General features: G+C 41.4%; 1 protein-coding gene across 9 annotated transcripts in view; it reads right to left on the bottom strand.

Annotated features, from left to right (window-relative positions):
* Nucleotides 1-13586, bottom strand: part of itsn2a (intersectin 2a) — a 36933-nt gene that overhangs the window by 8773 nt on the left and 14574 nt on the right. For 3 of the 9 annotated variants that reach the window (XM_029462673.1, XM_029462675.1, XM_029462679.1), the window contains 21 exons: nucleotides 12949-13042; nucleotides 10936-11078; nucleotides 10612-10675; nucleotides 9991-10128; nucleotides 9750-9856; nucleotides 9396-9658; nucleotides 9166-9315; nucleotides 8939-9079; nucleotides 8750-8837; nucleotides 8528-8667; nucleotides 7214-7294; nucleotides 6276-6415; nucleotides 5784-6183; nucleotides 4764-4936; nucleotides 4501-4561; nucleotides 2819-3051; nucleotides 2648-2688; nucleotides 2377-2543; nucleotides 1895-1928; nucleotides 1600-1742; nucleotides 139-235 (listed from right to left, as the gene is read on the bottom strand). In XM_029462673.1, the coding sequence (XP_029318533.1) occupies nucleotides 139-235; nucleotides 1600-1742; nucleotides 1895-1928; nucleotides 2377-2543; nucleotides 2648-2688; nucleotides 2819-3051; nucleotides 4501-4561; nucleotides 4764-4936; nucleotides 5784-6183; nucleotides 6276-6415; nucleotides 7214-7294; nucleotides 8528-8667; nucleotides 8750-8837; nucleotides 8939-9079; nucleotides 9166-9315; nucleotides 9396-9658; nucleotides 9750-9856; nucleotides 9991-10128; nucleotides 10612-10675; nucleotides 10936-11078; nucleotides 12949-13042 (2898 nt within the window). The remainder of the gene's footprint in view (nucleotides 1-138; nucleotides 236-1599; nucleotides 1743-1894; nucleotides 1929-2376; nucleotides 2544-2647; nucleotides 2689-2818; nucleotides 3052-4500; nucleotides 4562-4763; nucleotides 4937-5783; nucleotides 6184-6275; nucleotides 6416-7213; nucleotides 7295-8527; nucleotides 8668-8749; nucleotides 8838-8938; nucleotides 9080-9165; nucleotides 9316-9395; nucleotides 9659-9749; nucleotides 9857-9990; nucleotides 10129-10611; nucleotides 10676-10935; nucleotides 11079-12948; nucleotides 13043-13586) is intronic. The other 6 variants (XM_029462674.1, XM_029462676.1, XM_029462678.1 and 3 more) reach the window with 3 other exon arrangements.

Raw genomic sequence — 13586 nt, 5'->3', positions numbered from 1 at the left:
AAATCAGAGACACAGAAACTCATCAGCGTTATTGGCAGGGTTGTCAAAGTAATCATGGCCAAGAAATATCAATGTGTTCGCTTGGCTTTGTAAGACAGAACCGATCAATCATTATGATTAAAGTGCGTCAGCCATCACCTGGCAGAGGGGAGGGAGAGGACTTGCTGCTGGAGGGCCCGAGCAGCTTGACGTGAGAGGAATGGAACCAGCCTCTCTGCCGCTTCTTGCCTCGAGCCTGGAGGGAAAAAAGCCAGTGAGAGTAAATCAATCCTGCTGGTTCAGTTCTGAATGATAAAATCCAGAGAGAAATTGATGAATCGATTCGGTTGCGCAGCGCAAACAAACTATACTAAATTATGGGTCTTTATGTGAATTTATATGCTTTCATAAATCAGGCCAAAGCTCAGCCTAAAGCCTGAATGACTAAAAGATTGCACTTCAAGATCTACTTGATGAAAATCAAAATTACATTCCGACTGTCTTGTCTGAACTGTCCTTTTGCTGCTTAGTTGACAAACCGAGAGCTTAACCAGAGCTATAGCGGTGAGGATTGACCTCTCACTGCTGTAGCTGTATGACCTACAGACAACCCTGTTATTACTCCTGTTACCTCCCGTCCACCTCTCACCACCTCTGCATTGATCTGACAAGTCAACAGGCACAAAAACATCCACAGCACGAGCTTTGTTTGAGTGTTGATGTTACTTACTTTGTGCCATTTTTTGTCACTAATATTTCTTTGAGCTTTTTCAGTTTTTACACCATAGATCTTTCTAATCATTAGTCTTATAAAGAAGAGAACAAACTACTAAGCAAAATAAAACATACAAACAAAAAGGAAATACAAACACTAAAAATAAATGGAAAAAATCAGTTGGGAAGATTGTAATAGACCGTAGACTGTAATAAAGACCATCTAACAGCACAAGCATTGTTTTTACATTCATTGATTTCCTTTACATGACAATGGTCGGGACATTTTTGTTATTATTTATATCCTAACAAAATTATAAAATAAAATAGGTTCAATGGCACTAAAGTATTGCATCTATTTAGCCCATTATGACTGAAATCTGCTTAATCGCAGCTTTAAAGAAAAAGTTAAATTCTTTCATTAGATATAGCGATCCTTTAAAATTTAAATGTTCAGGCTGTAACCATTTTTGTTATAGGTTTCTCACTTGCAGCTAAAATAATTTGAAATAAAAAATATTTATGTCTAACTAAATTTGTGTTTGCAGGTAGTAGGCTTAGATATATGACATCAAACCTAAAAAGGAATCTATATTTCACATTTACATTTTCTCAGCGTCCTTCAAACGGAGAAAGAAAAAAACGTCAATGTGGGTATTCAAATATTTCCCACTGTGCAGGATTACTCATACTGTATTCCAAGAAACAATTAACCTTGAACTGCACACGGGCATAAAGAGCCAAATGAATTCCTGAATTAAAAACCTGGTTACTGACATTTTAAAGTTTTAATATTATAATTTTTAAATTTATATTTTCTTAAAAAAACAACAACCTGTACACTATAAACTGTATATAGAATGCTACCATGACTCTCGTTGGACCCCTACAGCTCTAGTAACCGACCTGCAGCTCCCCGAGCCACCAGCCGGTGGAGTTCTTGGCCAGGACCACAATCAGCTGCCCTGGAGACAGATGCAGCTGATGCATCGTCGGGGCGACGGCGGTGGAGACTGCCTGGGCGATCTCTGTTGGCCAAACAGATACAGCTGAGGATGAATTTAGATCAGGTAAATGTCAAGAGCATAAAGGAGTTCATCAGCAGACTCTGACAGTCTTTGTGTGTGTGTGTGTGTGTGTGTGTGTGTGTGTGTGTGTGTGTGTGTGTGTGTGTGTGTGTGTGTGAGAGTTGCTGACTTACCGGGCTTTTTGATTGGAGCGCCGGGTTTTGTTGTCTATTGTAGTAAAAAAAAACATATAGATTATTATAATAATAATAATAATAATAATAATAATAATAAACCATATTTATAGAGCACATTTAAATATGGGTATATAGATGAAGAGATAATACAATAAAAAGACAGCAGATGTCAAAGACATATATGTGGAACAAAACAGAGACCACTAAGAACAATAAAAATTTGAGAATTAGTAAAAAATAAGAAGAATAAGGATTCATGGATTAATTGCTTTGTCCGAAAGAATATCAAGTAGAAACACATGCTTATCGCAGGCTTCCAAAATTTCTCCCTTTGTCAAAGGTATGATTGAAAACATTTCTGTAGTCACCTCGTCAATAAGACGACTAATCTTTGCAATATTACCAATATATAGAATATACCAGAAGAAGCAAAAACTTTGGTTATAATAATACATTTTTTTCTTTACGGCTTGACTCACCTCTGGTTCAACAGGTCGTACATAGTTGGAGGGGAAAACACCGGTCTGATCCCCGATACATCCGTGCCACCACTCCCCTTCTCTCTCTGTCACCATGACAACATCTCCCTCAACAAACGTCAGGTCCCCGGCCTCTGGGCTCTCATACGTGTACAAGGCCACAAACTCTGGTTAGAAAATAATACCAGATTGCAATTTAGAGCCACATATCTGACAGTAGGCTGGTGATGATTAAATGTAGAGATATGTTTTCTACATAAACTATACTTACCCTCTAGCTGAACCGAGTCAGTTGTGTCAAATGCATCCACACTAGAATGGGAATAACACAGTCAATGTAGTCTTACAATGAGCTTAAAGTTAACATCAGAGAGATGTGTGTGTGTGTGTGGGTGTGTGTGTGTGTGTGTGTGTGTGTGTCTGTGTGTGTGTGTCCTCATACTCTGTAATGCCACCAGTCTCCAAAGTGACATAGCTTTTTGGGAACCATCCCTGTGTCCCGTTGAGCTGCCCCAGCCACCAGTCTTCCCTCTGCTGCTGCACGCTGATTATGTCGCCCTGGGAGAAGCTCAGCAGCGCGGTGATGGCGTAACCCGCGCCGGCGGAGAGGTTGAGGTTAGTTTCTGAGGTGGCCGACCACGAGGAGACGGCCCGGGCCAACAGAGGGACGGAGGACTGAGGAGTGGGATTAGAAGAGCAGCAAAGTGTTACATTAAGCACAGTGGAGCAAGTCATCTAAGAAATCAAGGAAACCATAAAATCAGTCTCTAAACATATAGCTTCTAGATATAGAGCAACTTAAAATATCTCCGATCACCTCACACTTTCTGACCATGAGACCTACTAACCCTGATGTTATCTATTGGGAGATGGAGATCTGTAAATGTTTGTGTGACCCACAGAACGGCAGAGAGATGGAGGAACTCTCAAGAGGGAAAATCTATGAATATACCGCCATGCCGCTGTTGAAGAGGGGTGTGTGTTTGTGTCAGCAGCAGTGTACAAGACCTAATTATTTTTCTGCCAAAGCTTAAACTCAGATATACTTTGAAGGCAGACATCACTACACCAACAGGAAACCAAGCAAAGCACAAGCCAAAATATGTTCGATGTAATGCTAAATTTAAGTCAAGATAAGATTAAGAATAACATGTTGTATATTATTCAACTATGCTTTTCTTTTGGAAAATTCCATATTCATAAGAAAACATGGTCAGAAACAAAGCCAAGAACCAAACAATATATATAAGCACAATCATATGTTAAAAACAAAGACTTTAAAGTTATTAAACAATCATAATATGATACATATCACACACACTTTGGCATTTTTCTATGTTTATGTATCTCTTTGTACTTCTGTATGTGAACATGTGTACAGTTAAGAAAGGGGAAAAAAACATTTTAACTGTATTTAAACCTGCATTAAATGATGTGTTGGCTACCTGGGGGCAGAGCAACAAGCTGTAAACACAAAATTGACCTGACAAAGTTGATATTTCCAATATTCATTCACTTTTTTAATCTGTTTTGGTCGCTACCAACTCCTGAGGGAAATATCTGACTCTTCAGCAGCTAAAAGCTTCTCTATGTTTAGCAGCTAGTTGCTAACTTTGTCTGTAAATATATAAAATGATGTTGATGAGAGTGGTGAGACTGAACCCAAACAGGAAAATTGTGGGCCGGAAAAACAAAACAATGAGCTGAAAGAAGCTAAAAAAGTGCAGTAGAGCTGAGGGGAACTGCAGAATTGGAAAGAATTCTCCAGGTTTGTCATTAAAAGTGAACATAGTCATATGATCCATTGCTGATATAAAAATATTCATTATAGCAGCTTTAATCTTAATAAACTGTCAGGACAAGTGCTCTTTGAAAAGACATTATGAGAACTTATTGTCCTTGTGATGTCTGAAAACAGAGTAGATACAGAAAGGTTAAAAACAGATAACTACCATGTTGCTCATGTCTAAAACATGGCTACTCTATCTCTGGCTAATTTTCAACATAACAGGTTTTCTTCTAAAGTAGGTCACCAAAAAGCGTAGCTGTTCATTAGTGGTGAGTTTCCTTTTAAGAAATTCACAGCGTGGCTGGAGTTAAAAGTAAACATGAGTAGAGCTTTACCTGTGAAGCGTCTGATTGGACAGCAACAGTGCTGTCACCTGCGACCTCCCCATCTGGGACTCTGAGTAAAACAGGAGAGTGAAACAATTATGGAAGGAGCCAACAAGAATAAAAACAACCCAACAGTACATTAGCATAGATTACAAAGCCCCAGGTGACTGCTACAGACTAGCAGACCACACAAAACTGCTATCTTTAGTGCAGGGGAACTGAAATATGATATAACTTTACAAAATAAAATGTCTTTCTCTATGTTATTTTACCCTGTGTTACGCGGTAGTGGCGGCGGACAGGACGTTTTTCCAGGTGAAGGAGGGACAGTCTCAGTAGTAAAGGGGGAGGAACATTTCTCTGCGTAACTCTGGGGGAACCAGCCCCTGTTTCCACGGTAACTCCCGCACAACCAGCCAGGCTCACCGACGGTCTGCTCATCCACCTGCATCATGGAAAACACACTTTAAATCAGCCACAATCAGACATAACAAGGTGATGATGATCAACATGTTGTTTCTCACCCTGCTTATTTCTCTCCTGCATTTTTTCCAACCGACACTCATCAAATATTATATTACAAACTAACACATATTATCGTAAATGCTACAACTAACTTAAAATTAGCTAACTAGCTAATGCTAGCTAGCTAAAAAGTAGACTGATGTAACTTTAAAATTACATATTTTATATAATAGTAAACAATGTGTAAATGTTATGATACCTGTTATTTACTGATTTTCTTCTGCTTACATGTAACTATCAAATATAAAGTTGTTTTGCTGTGTGATGTAGTGATGAGTGGTGATGCTAATGACTAAAATATGGTCCAAAGTAAACTGGAGACCTGACAGGAATAACTAATAATAATGAACAATTCTTATATTGTTGTGTAAATGCATAGAGGTTGTATTTTGACTCACTTATAAAGAGTTTGGGTATTAATACAAAAACAACATTTCCCTAAAAAGCAAAAAAAAGGTAAATAGTGTATTTATAATTTTAACTTAAATGTAGATTTTAGAAGTTTTTTTATTTGTACCTGATGTTTTAGTGCATTTAGTCTTTATTATTTTTATTTTGTTCCTGTCTGCATATCATCTGTAAAAGGCTCGATGTATGTGAAGGAAGCAAGTAAAAAATCATAATTTAGAAAAAAAAAGCAAAAGAGGTATATTTAAAACAATTATTACTGAGAGACGTGGAATATGAAATGCTGAAATATATTCACGCATCTAAAAAAGTAAATGTATGCATGTAGTGTGTGTTTACAGAATGAGTGTGTGTCGTACCTCTATAAGGCCGCCTGCGTCCATACTCAGCTCATCTGCGTTTCGGGCAACAAACGAGTACAGAGCTTTATACGCGGTCAGCTTGGAGGATCGCTGAGGCACCAACACCGGCTGCTGTGCTCCTCTTTCCTGCTCTTCTTTCCTCCTCTTCTCGTCCTCTTCTTCTTTCCGTTTCCTTTCTTCCTCCTCCCTCTTCCTCTTCTCCTCCTCTTCCTCTCTCCGTCTTCTCTCCTCTTCCTGTGCTTTCTCCTGGGCTGCCCGGAGGCGAGTCTGCGCCTCCCTCTCCTCTTCCTCCCTCTGTCTGGCCCTCTGCTCCTCCAGGAGTCTCCTTTGACGCGCCTCCTCTTCCTCCTTCTTGCTCTTCTCCTGCTCTCTTCTCTCTTCCTCTAGCTTTGCCTGTCTGTGGAAAGTAAAAACACAGAAAATGTGTTTTATTGGAAATGAAGGTCACCTATCATGTCAGTGTATCGAGTCTTTTGCAGCCACACTCACCTGGCTGCCTCTTCTTCCTCCCTCCTCCTCCTCTCTATCTCCTCCTCCCTGCGCCTCTGCAGCTCCCTCACTTTCTCCTCTTTGACTCTGTGCAGGTCGTCCAGAACAGCCTGCTGGCTCAACTGCTTCTCCCTTAGCTCCTGATGCAGCCACATAATGTACAATGCATTAGAGAGACATAAAAGACACAAACATTGACCAGTTTCACAATACAGAAACACGGTTATAATCAGCCACAAAGCACAACACAACTGTACGCAAGCGTTCATTCTGCTGCTACAACCAAAAAGCAGCCAAAGAGTGGATGTACAATACATTTGTACAGTACATTTGTACAAAACTTATCTTTACATATGTGGTGATTTAAAAAGACTACAACTGTTTGGTGCGATAGTACAAATACAATCATGTCCAAACATGCACAACTGATAAGTAAGTCCACAAACTGGCAGCCAATCACAGAAACAAGCAGGTGTGTGTATATAATATAAGCTGAATACATTTTTTTCCCCTTTCTAACATGTAATGTAATATGTGCAGGTTAAGCATTGTGTGTGTGTGTGTGTGTGTGTGTGTGTGTGTGTGTGTGTGTGTGTGTGTGTTTTACCCTCAGGGCGAATCCTGTTTACACAGAAAACACAGGCTAGAACAAATCCCATGGAGAGAACCAACAACAAAAAAAGAAGGAAGACCAGAGCAGAGCTCCATTTAATGAGTCAAACGTAAAAAAAAAGAAAAGAAAAAAAAGCAAGGATGAGCGAACAGATTGAATCATCCCAGGATAAAAAAAAAAGGAGAGGAAGATTGAAGACTGTGGTTTAAGGGAAAACAAGAGGTGAGATGACAAAAAATAACTAATAAGGAGGGGTAGTGAGAAAGGTTACACAGTGGGAGGTAAAGAGAGAGAGATAGTGAGAGAGAGAGGAAGGAGAGATAACCTTGATGAGAAGGAAGAGCTGGCTGAGGCAGGCCAACAGGGACAGAAGGCCCCGCAGGACACAGTCATCCATATCCCCAAGCTATGAAGAAACACAGTGTGATGATGGACGGAGGGAAAGCGGGGAGAGTAGAGAAAGGGATGGACAGAAGGTATAATAAGTGTGATTTGGGGAGGTGAGTTGTAAAAGGGATAAAAGGAGGAAAGGAAATCAGATATAAAGAAAGAAAAACAGAGATGAGAAGAAAGTCCAGGTAGAGGGAAGCAGCGGAAAACAGACAGAGGAGAAAAAGCAAGATGTTAAAGCTTTAAGGTAAGAAAGGAAAACAATTGAACAGACCAAAAGAGAAAGAGCAGACTTACTGATGCTGCAACTGTTACTATCAGAATAACAATATATTGTGAGGAGGCATGATGTCATTCATCACAGGTATTGAATTTCTGTACATCGGAGTATGGATGCGTGCAATAACGGTAAGGCTATTAACTCTAAAGTTACCATGACCAGCTGAACAAGAGTTCACAGCAGTGGCTTCAGTGTGTTTTTTGTTCTATTCTAATAAACCAATGCTGCAGGAAATAAAGAAACTAAAGCTTCCATATATTGGTGTAATCCATCATATAGTAGTTTTGCTTAGTTTGTCGTATTATTCCAAAAATACCCAACTATTCATTTAATGGCAATTTTGAAAAATATTAATGTGAAGGCTTAAAGGACAATTTGCAAGTCTTAGTTGTGTAAATGTATCATATTTACTGATCTATTTTGAATGTATGCTTTACATTTCTTTGGTGTGGAACATGCTTATTTTTTAGTCAATAAGTTTGCAACTCAAATCTGCTTCTTGCTTTTCATACCATAAGACAATAACACAGTAACATGTTCTGCAAAATGGTTAGTTGTGATGTACATTTAAATGATAAGAAGCTAAATTAATTGTTTTCTCCTTTTAAAAATGGGCTATGTTAAGGGCCAGGTTATCTTGAGGTGTTTTAGCGACTCACAACTCGGCTCCACCCGGGACTTTCACAACATTTCAAATCTTGATTTTCTGCCTCCAACGAGTGACCAAGATATTGAAGAACGGCGAGCCTAAACTTCTTCAAAGCTACAAAGTGTTCCCTAAAACAAAGCAGACGTTTTTTATTTTTAAACCTGGTGTCTAAACTGCCCTGCGTGACCTGCCCTGCGTGATCTGGCTCTTCCTGGGCTAATTTGGGTTGTGTTGAAATTCAAAAATAGTAAACTCCTTTGAGCATGGCTAAAAAGGTCACCACCATCCTTCATGTTCCGAATTAGTCTGTGCCGACTGACCTTAAGCTCCTTGTTGTACTGCTCCATCTGGGCCAGTTTGTCTGTGGTCTCCCTCTCCAAAGTGTCAAGCTGGTCCTTCAGCCTCCGGCAGTTCACTCCTTTCTCCGTCACATTCCCGCTCAGAGAGGTTAGAGTCACCGCTACAAGGCAAAGGTCAAAAAAGGTCAAGTGAGAGAATTCGGTGATGTTGGCGTGTTGTGCATGCAGGTGTTTGTCACCCACAGGAAAGTTTGTTGAGGTTGATGTTTTGCAGCTTCTCCGTCAGCCTCTGTTTTTCCGGTACAAGGATGGAGAGCTTCTTCTGCCAGTCCTATGGCAAACAGAGGCGTACACACACAAACAGGAAATACATATTTTTTTTAATAATTTAAATGTTTGACAGGGAGGAAGTGAAAATTTAATTTCTTTAACCTCAAACTGAAGCTGCAACGTGTTGATCTCTATGATGCGTGCGTCTCTTTTCTGATTGACGAGGTCCACCTCTGCCTTCAGGATCCTCCTCTTGCTCTGAGCGTCACGGAGACAGTTGGAGATCTGCTTGTGCTTGTTGCCCTGCGAGACCGGGGCAGTTGATATCAGTATGTCCCCATGCTTTTTTTTGCAAGATTGTTAGTGCACATTTCTGAATTTTGTCTCACCACAGACTCCAGCTCTAACTCCAGACTCTTCTTTTTGGCCCTGAGTCTGGAGATCTCTTCCTGCTCCCCCTCTCTTCTCCTGCCCAGCTCCTCTCTCCTCCCGTGCTCCCACTCATCCCTCCGCTGGCGCTCCATCTCCAGCTTCGCTGCCTGAAAGCACGAAGACACACGGTCACCGGACAATCTAGATGTTCAGCATCTCACGGGTCGAGGCTGCTTCTCCCGCTCACCTCCTTCCTCTCCAGCTCTCTCAGCCTCTCCTCCTCCCTCTGCCTCTCCATCTCTCTCTGCCTCTCCAACCGCCTCTCCTCCTCCAGCTTCCTTCGGTTTTCCTGCTCCCTTGCCTCCCTCTCCCTCTTTTCATGCTCCTCCCTCTCCTCCCTCTCCCTCCTCTCCCGCTCCTTCTTCTGCTGTTCCTCCAGAGCCAGTCGACGTTTCTCCAGCTCGGCGCTGCCTCGCACAAAGTTCTCCTTCAGCCTGTCCTCAAAGGACACTAAGAGGAAGAGGAAGAGACAGGTTTGACACAGAGGAAGACCAAAGACTAATATTATAATAAAGTATACAGTGTGCAGGACAAGCCATACCACTGCTCTTGTCCTTTCGTGCAGATTCTATCTCTGGTGTGTCGATTAAACAGGGAGTTATGTAGGGCCCTGTTCCATTAACAAGCTCAATGGGCTGGATTCCTCCTCTGAAATTAAAACAAAGGGAATATCTGTGGTTTTAATAACAAATGTATAAATGAATTCAGTAAGAGTGTGTCAATCTGTGTGTGTGTGTGTGTGTGTGTGTGTGTGTGTGTGTGTGTGTGTGTATGTGTTTTACCTGAGAGAGGGAGGTACCAGGTCTTGGGGCAGTGTGAGGGGTAGAGGTCGGCCAGTTTTAGCCATGTCCACCAGGTGCATGGCCAAAATGAACTCATCCGCTTGTAGCTGACCGTCCTTATCCACATCTGCCAAGGTCCTGTGTAAATAAGCAGCTCAGTGACTCACATTGTAAAGTAATGAGCTGGTAAGATATCATGAATTTTAAATTGTCTCTGAATCAATGACAAATTATCACCTTATAAAGTTGTCATGTGGAACCAGTTCACAAACAGTTGCCTATTTACACATCTCTCACACACACACACTTTTGACCACCTGGCTCATAAATCCTACTCTCACCAGGGCTGCACAGTATATCGTTGTTTATCGTCACCGGGATGTCAACTTGCGTGCAAGGACTGCGATATTGCACTCAGGGATTTTTGTTAGTTACTTTAAATATTAGTAGAAAACTGAACTTTAAAATGTAACTATAATTCTTCAAAAGGGTACACAGCCTGTGATGTGGCTACCTGCTGGATCATACATACATGAGAAAGCACACACACACACACACACACACACACACACACACACACACACACACACACACACACACACACACACACACTATACTCACCAAATGGTAGCGAGCTGAGTCTGGGTCAGGTTGGATGCAATCAGGGCATTTCTAACCTGAGGTCCTGCAAAGTAAAAATGACATCAGAAATAATGAGTGAACTCTCACGCCAGCTGATGTGGACGTGTGTGCGTTTGTCTGACTGCCACGTTCTGTCAAGTGGTGTTAAGAGCAATAACTAGAGTACGTGAGTGCGTGTGAAGTGAAGCCGGCCCAGAGTATACTCTGTCTAACTTTGAGAAGGCCACTCATGAGCGGCCAAGCGCTGCCGAGAACATCGTGTTTATTTAGTGTGTACCTTATATGTGTGTGCGTGGGACCTACCAGACAAGTAGCCACTCATGAGCTTGTCTAGCGTGTTGAACTGCTGACGGTACTTGAGTCTCGAGCCCTGCGGAACGGCCCAATCGCTTGCACCTGTCTTCGGAGAGTTGCTGGCCAACGACGTGGTGGAGGAAGAATTTGAACTGCAGGACAGAGAGCAAAGAGAGGCATGACGATACGCCAAGATATCACCTGAAGGGAAATTATACAATAATATTATGTGGTCAGCGTTTCCATATTTCTCCCTTGGATTCAAGCCTCGACTTAAAACCACTAATTGCTCCGAGACTCCCCAGTGTTATCTCACAGCTCTTAATTAGCTGTAGAGGAAGCAAACGACCGCGTAGACAATGACTCGTGCTCTGGGGCTATGCTAATCAGCCGTTCTGTTTTTATTACAAACAATGCCTCAGCAAGAATAGCTAAAAAGGATAGTCTGGGTCGATGATGTTAATTTTAGAAGAATGTACTTTTTTTTCGGTCATTATAGCTGGGTGGAAACTTGCAACCTCTGAAATAGAAGAGGTTTCAATGAGACAATGGGAGATGCAGTGTGGGATCCTCCCTCTGCCCAAGGGGATCCTCCCGTCCCCCTTTTTTCTGTATGTTTTTCAGTGTGTGTCCATTATAACTTGTTATGGGTATGGGAAAAAACAGGACAAGTGTCAAGCGGAGTGGATGCCACAATTAGGACTTGAATGTTATGTGGGTGACCTGTACGGGTATTTCCCTTCCTAACACTCCTGTTGCCCTTATTTATGCCTGCCTTACCACCTACACCTGAGGCCAGGACAAACACTGGGCCATTTAAAAAAAAAAAAACATTCAAAATGAAATCAGATCCTACACCTATCTTTTCCCAAACCACACAATAAGAAGGATATTAGATACCACATATTGTATTTTTTACAGCAAGTTGCTGAAGCGGCCTAAAACCTCCCAGACTCCGGTTTCTTCTTTGTTTTCTCCTCATTACTTCCCACTGCTGGAAATACTCCAGGCAGAGATCAAGTGCTTTGTGCAAAAACACAAATGAAAGTTTTACTGTCGTAGATGTAGGACTACAAACCCCCTCCAGTCGCTATCTCATATTTCCACCTCCCTTTGAGTTACAAGCTAACATTCATGGCTGATAACATGTGGTAAAATTAGCATTAGTAATGTGTCGAACCGTACTGGTCACAACAGTGCATACATCTCCTTTAGTCCACTATATATGACCTCATCTGAAACACAAGCACCGTGTGTCTTACATTTGAATAAGATTAAGAGTCTTCAGCTAAGATAGCAGCTCTATAGCGCTGTAGCCTACATACTGTAGGCTAAGTGCTGTACAGCGCTGCTGCTGCTAAATGGGGCATGAATGTCACAGCAATCCATCCAGTAATTGTCAAAATATTTTACTCAAAATACAAATGTGAACCTTATGATGGTGCTAAAGGAAATGTCAGGGGGTCACTAATACTTCTAAGGCTTCTGGGAAACATGAATATGTGTACAAATCCAGCCAGTAGTTGTTGATCTAAACACCAATGAGGGGGGGGGGGGGCTAGTTTGGCTACTAGATGGATATGCCACAGTAATGGTGACCTCCTCCTGCAAGAATGCCATTTGACTTTAATGTGTGTGACTCTAAACAAACCCACTTCCTAGTATAGCCAACTACAACATCTGATTTCAAAATGACCTTCCTGCAAACTCTGTTATCTAAGTGTTTAATCTCTGCCTGCATTCTGATCCTCAACCCTTCCCTGCAAAAACACTCTGCAGGAACTAATGGGCTTGTAATGAGCCCAGTGTTTATACCAGCCTTTCCCCTTAAAATCACTGCATTATAAATGGTGCTTTTTAAAAATCCTCACATCTCCCATAAAACTTGATTCAAAATGTATGTTTCAGGAGGAACTTGATGTGCAGACAGAAGACATTCAAAATAAGCAAAACTCTCTTTACATTTTTGGGGAGATAAGATGGTTATTTTATACAGTGTATTATTTACAATCTGGGTCTCACCTGCTGGATCCAAGGTCCAGAAGAGAGTTGGCCTTTGACATGCCGGTGGAGGGAGAGAACGCCATAGGAGAGGAGAAGCCAGAGAGAGGGAGCGCTGCAAAAAGGGTTAAATGTAGTTGGTTAATAGTTAAATATCATTTTGAGAAAACAATATTTTTGTGCATGCTTGTAAACATACAGAGTGTGCATGGGCTTTTTTTCTTATGCAATCAATCTCTGACATACTGTAGATTTGCACAGGGTGCAGTTGCCCTTGAACGTGTGTACATCTAATCTTATCTCCTCATACTTTACAGTCGCGGCACACAGAGCTCCTGCAGCAAGGTTATTGACATCTGGCTAAAAACAAACTGGTCGGCGTTATTCTTGAAAAGCTGTGGCACCGATATACCAGCAGAGAGAGGGAGGGATAAAGATTGAGGGAACGCCAAATAATAGAGAAATTTCACAGCCCAAAATTGTATTTGGACAGAGTGAGAATAAACAGAGCGAAGGAGAGAAGGAAGAAGTGAGAAATGAAGAGTACACACAGTGAGTTAAAGGAGAAATCCCTGACTAAATGAATATGTATATATTATATATGTGCATCCACACCTGATTTTGAATCAGCTGTTACTGCATACTGGCAACATGCATAC

This window comes from Cottoperca gobio, chromosome 24 (genome assembly GCF_900634415.1).
Source record: "Cottoperca gobio chromosome 24, fCotGob3.1, whole genome shotgun sequence".
Lineage (NCBI taxonomy): Eukaryota > Metazoa > Chordata > Actinopteri > Perciformes > Bovichtidae > Cottoperca > Cottoperca gobio.
The sequence above is the reverse complement of the archived record's forward strand: the minus strand, read 5'-3'. Positions and strand labels throughout refer to the sequence as shown.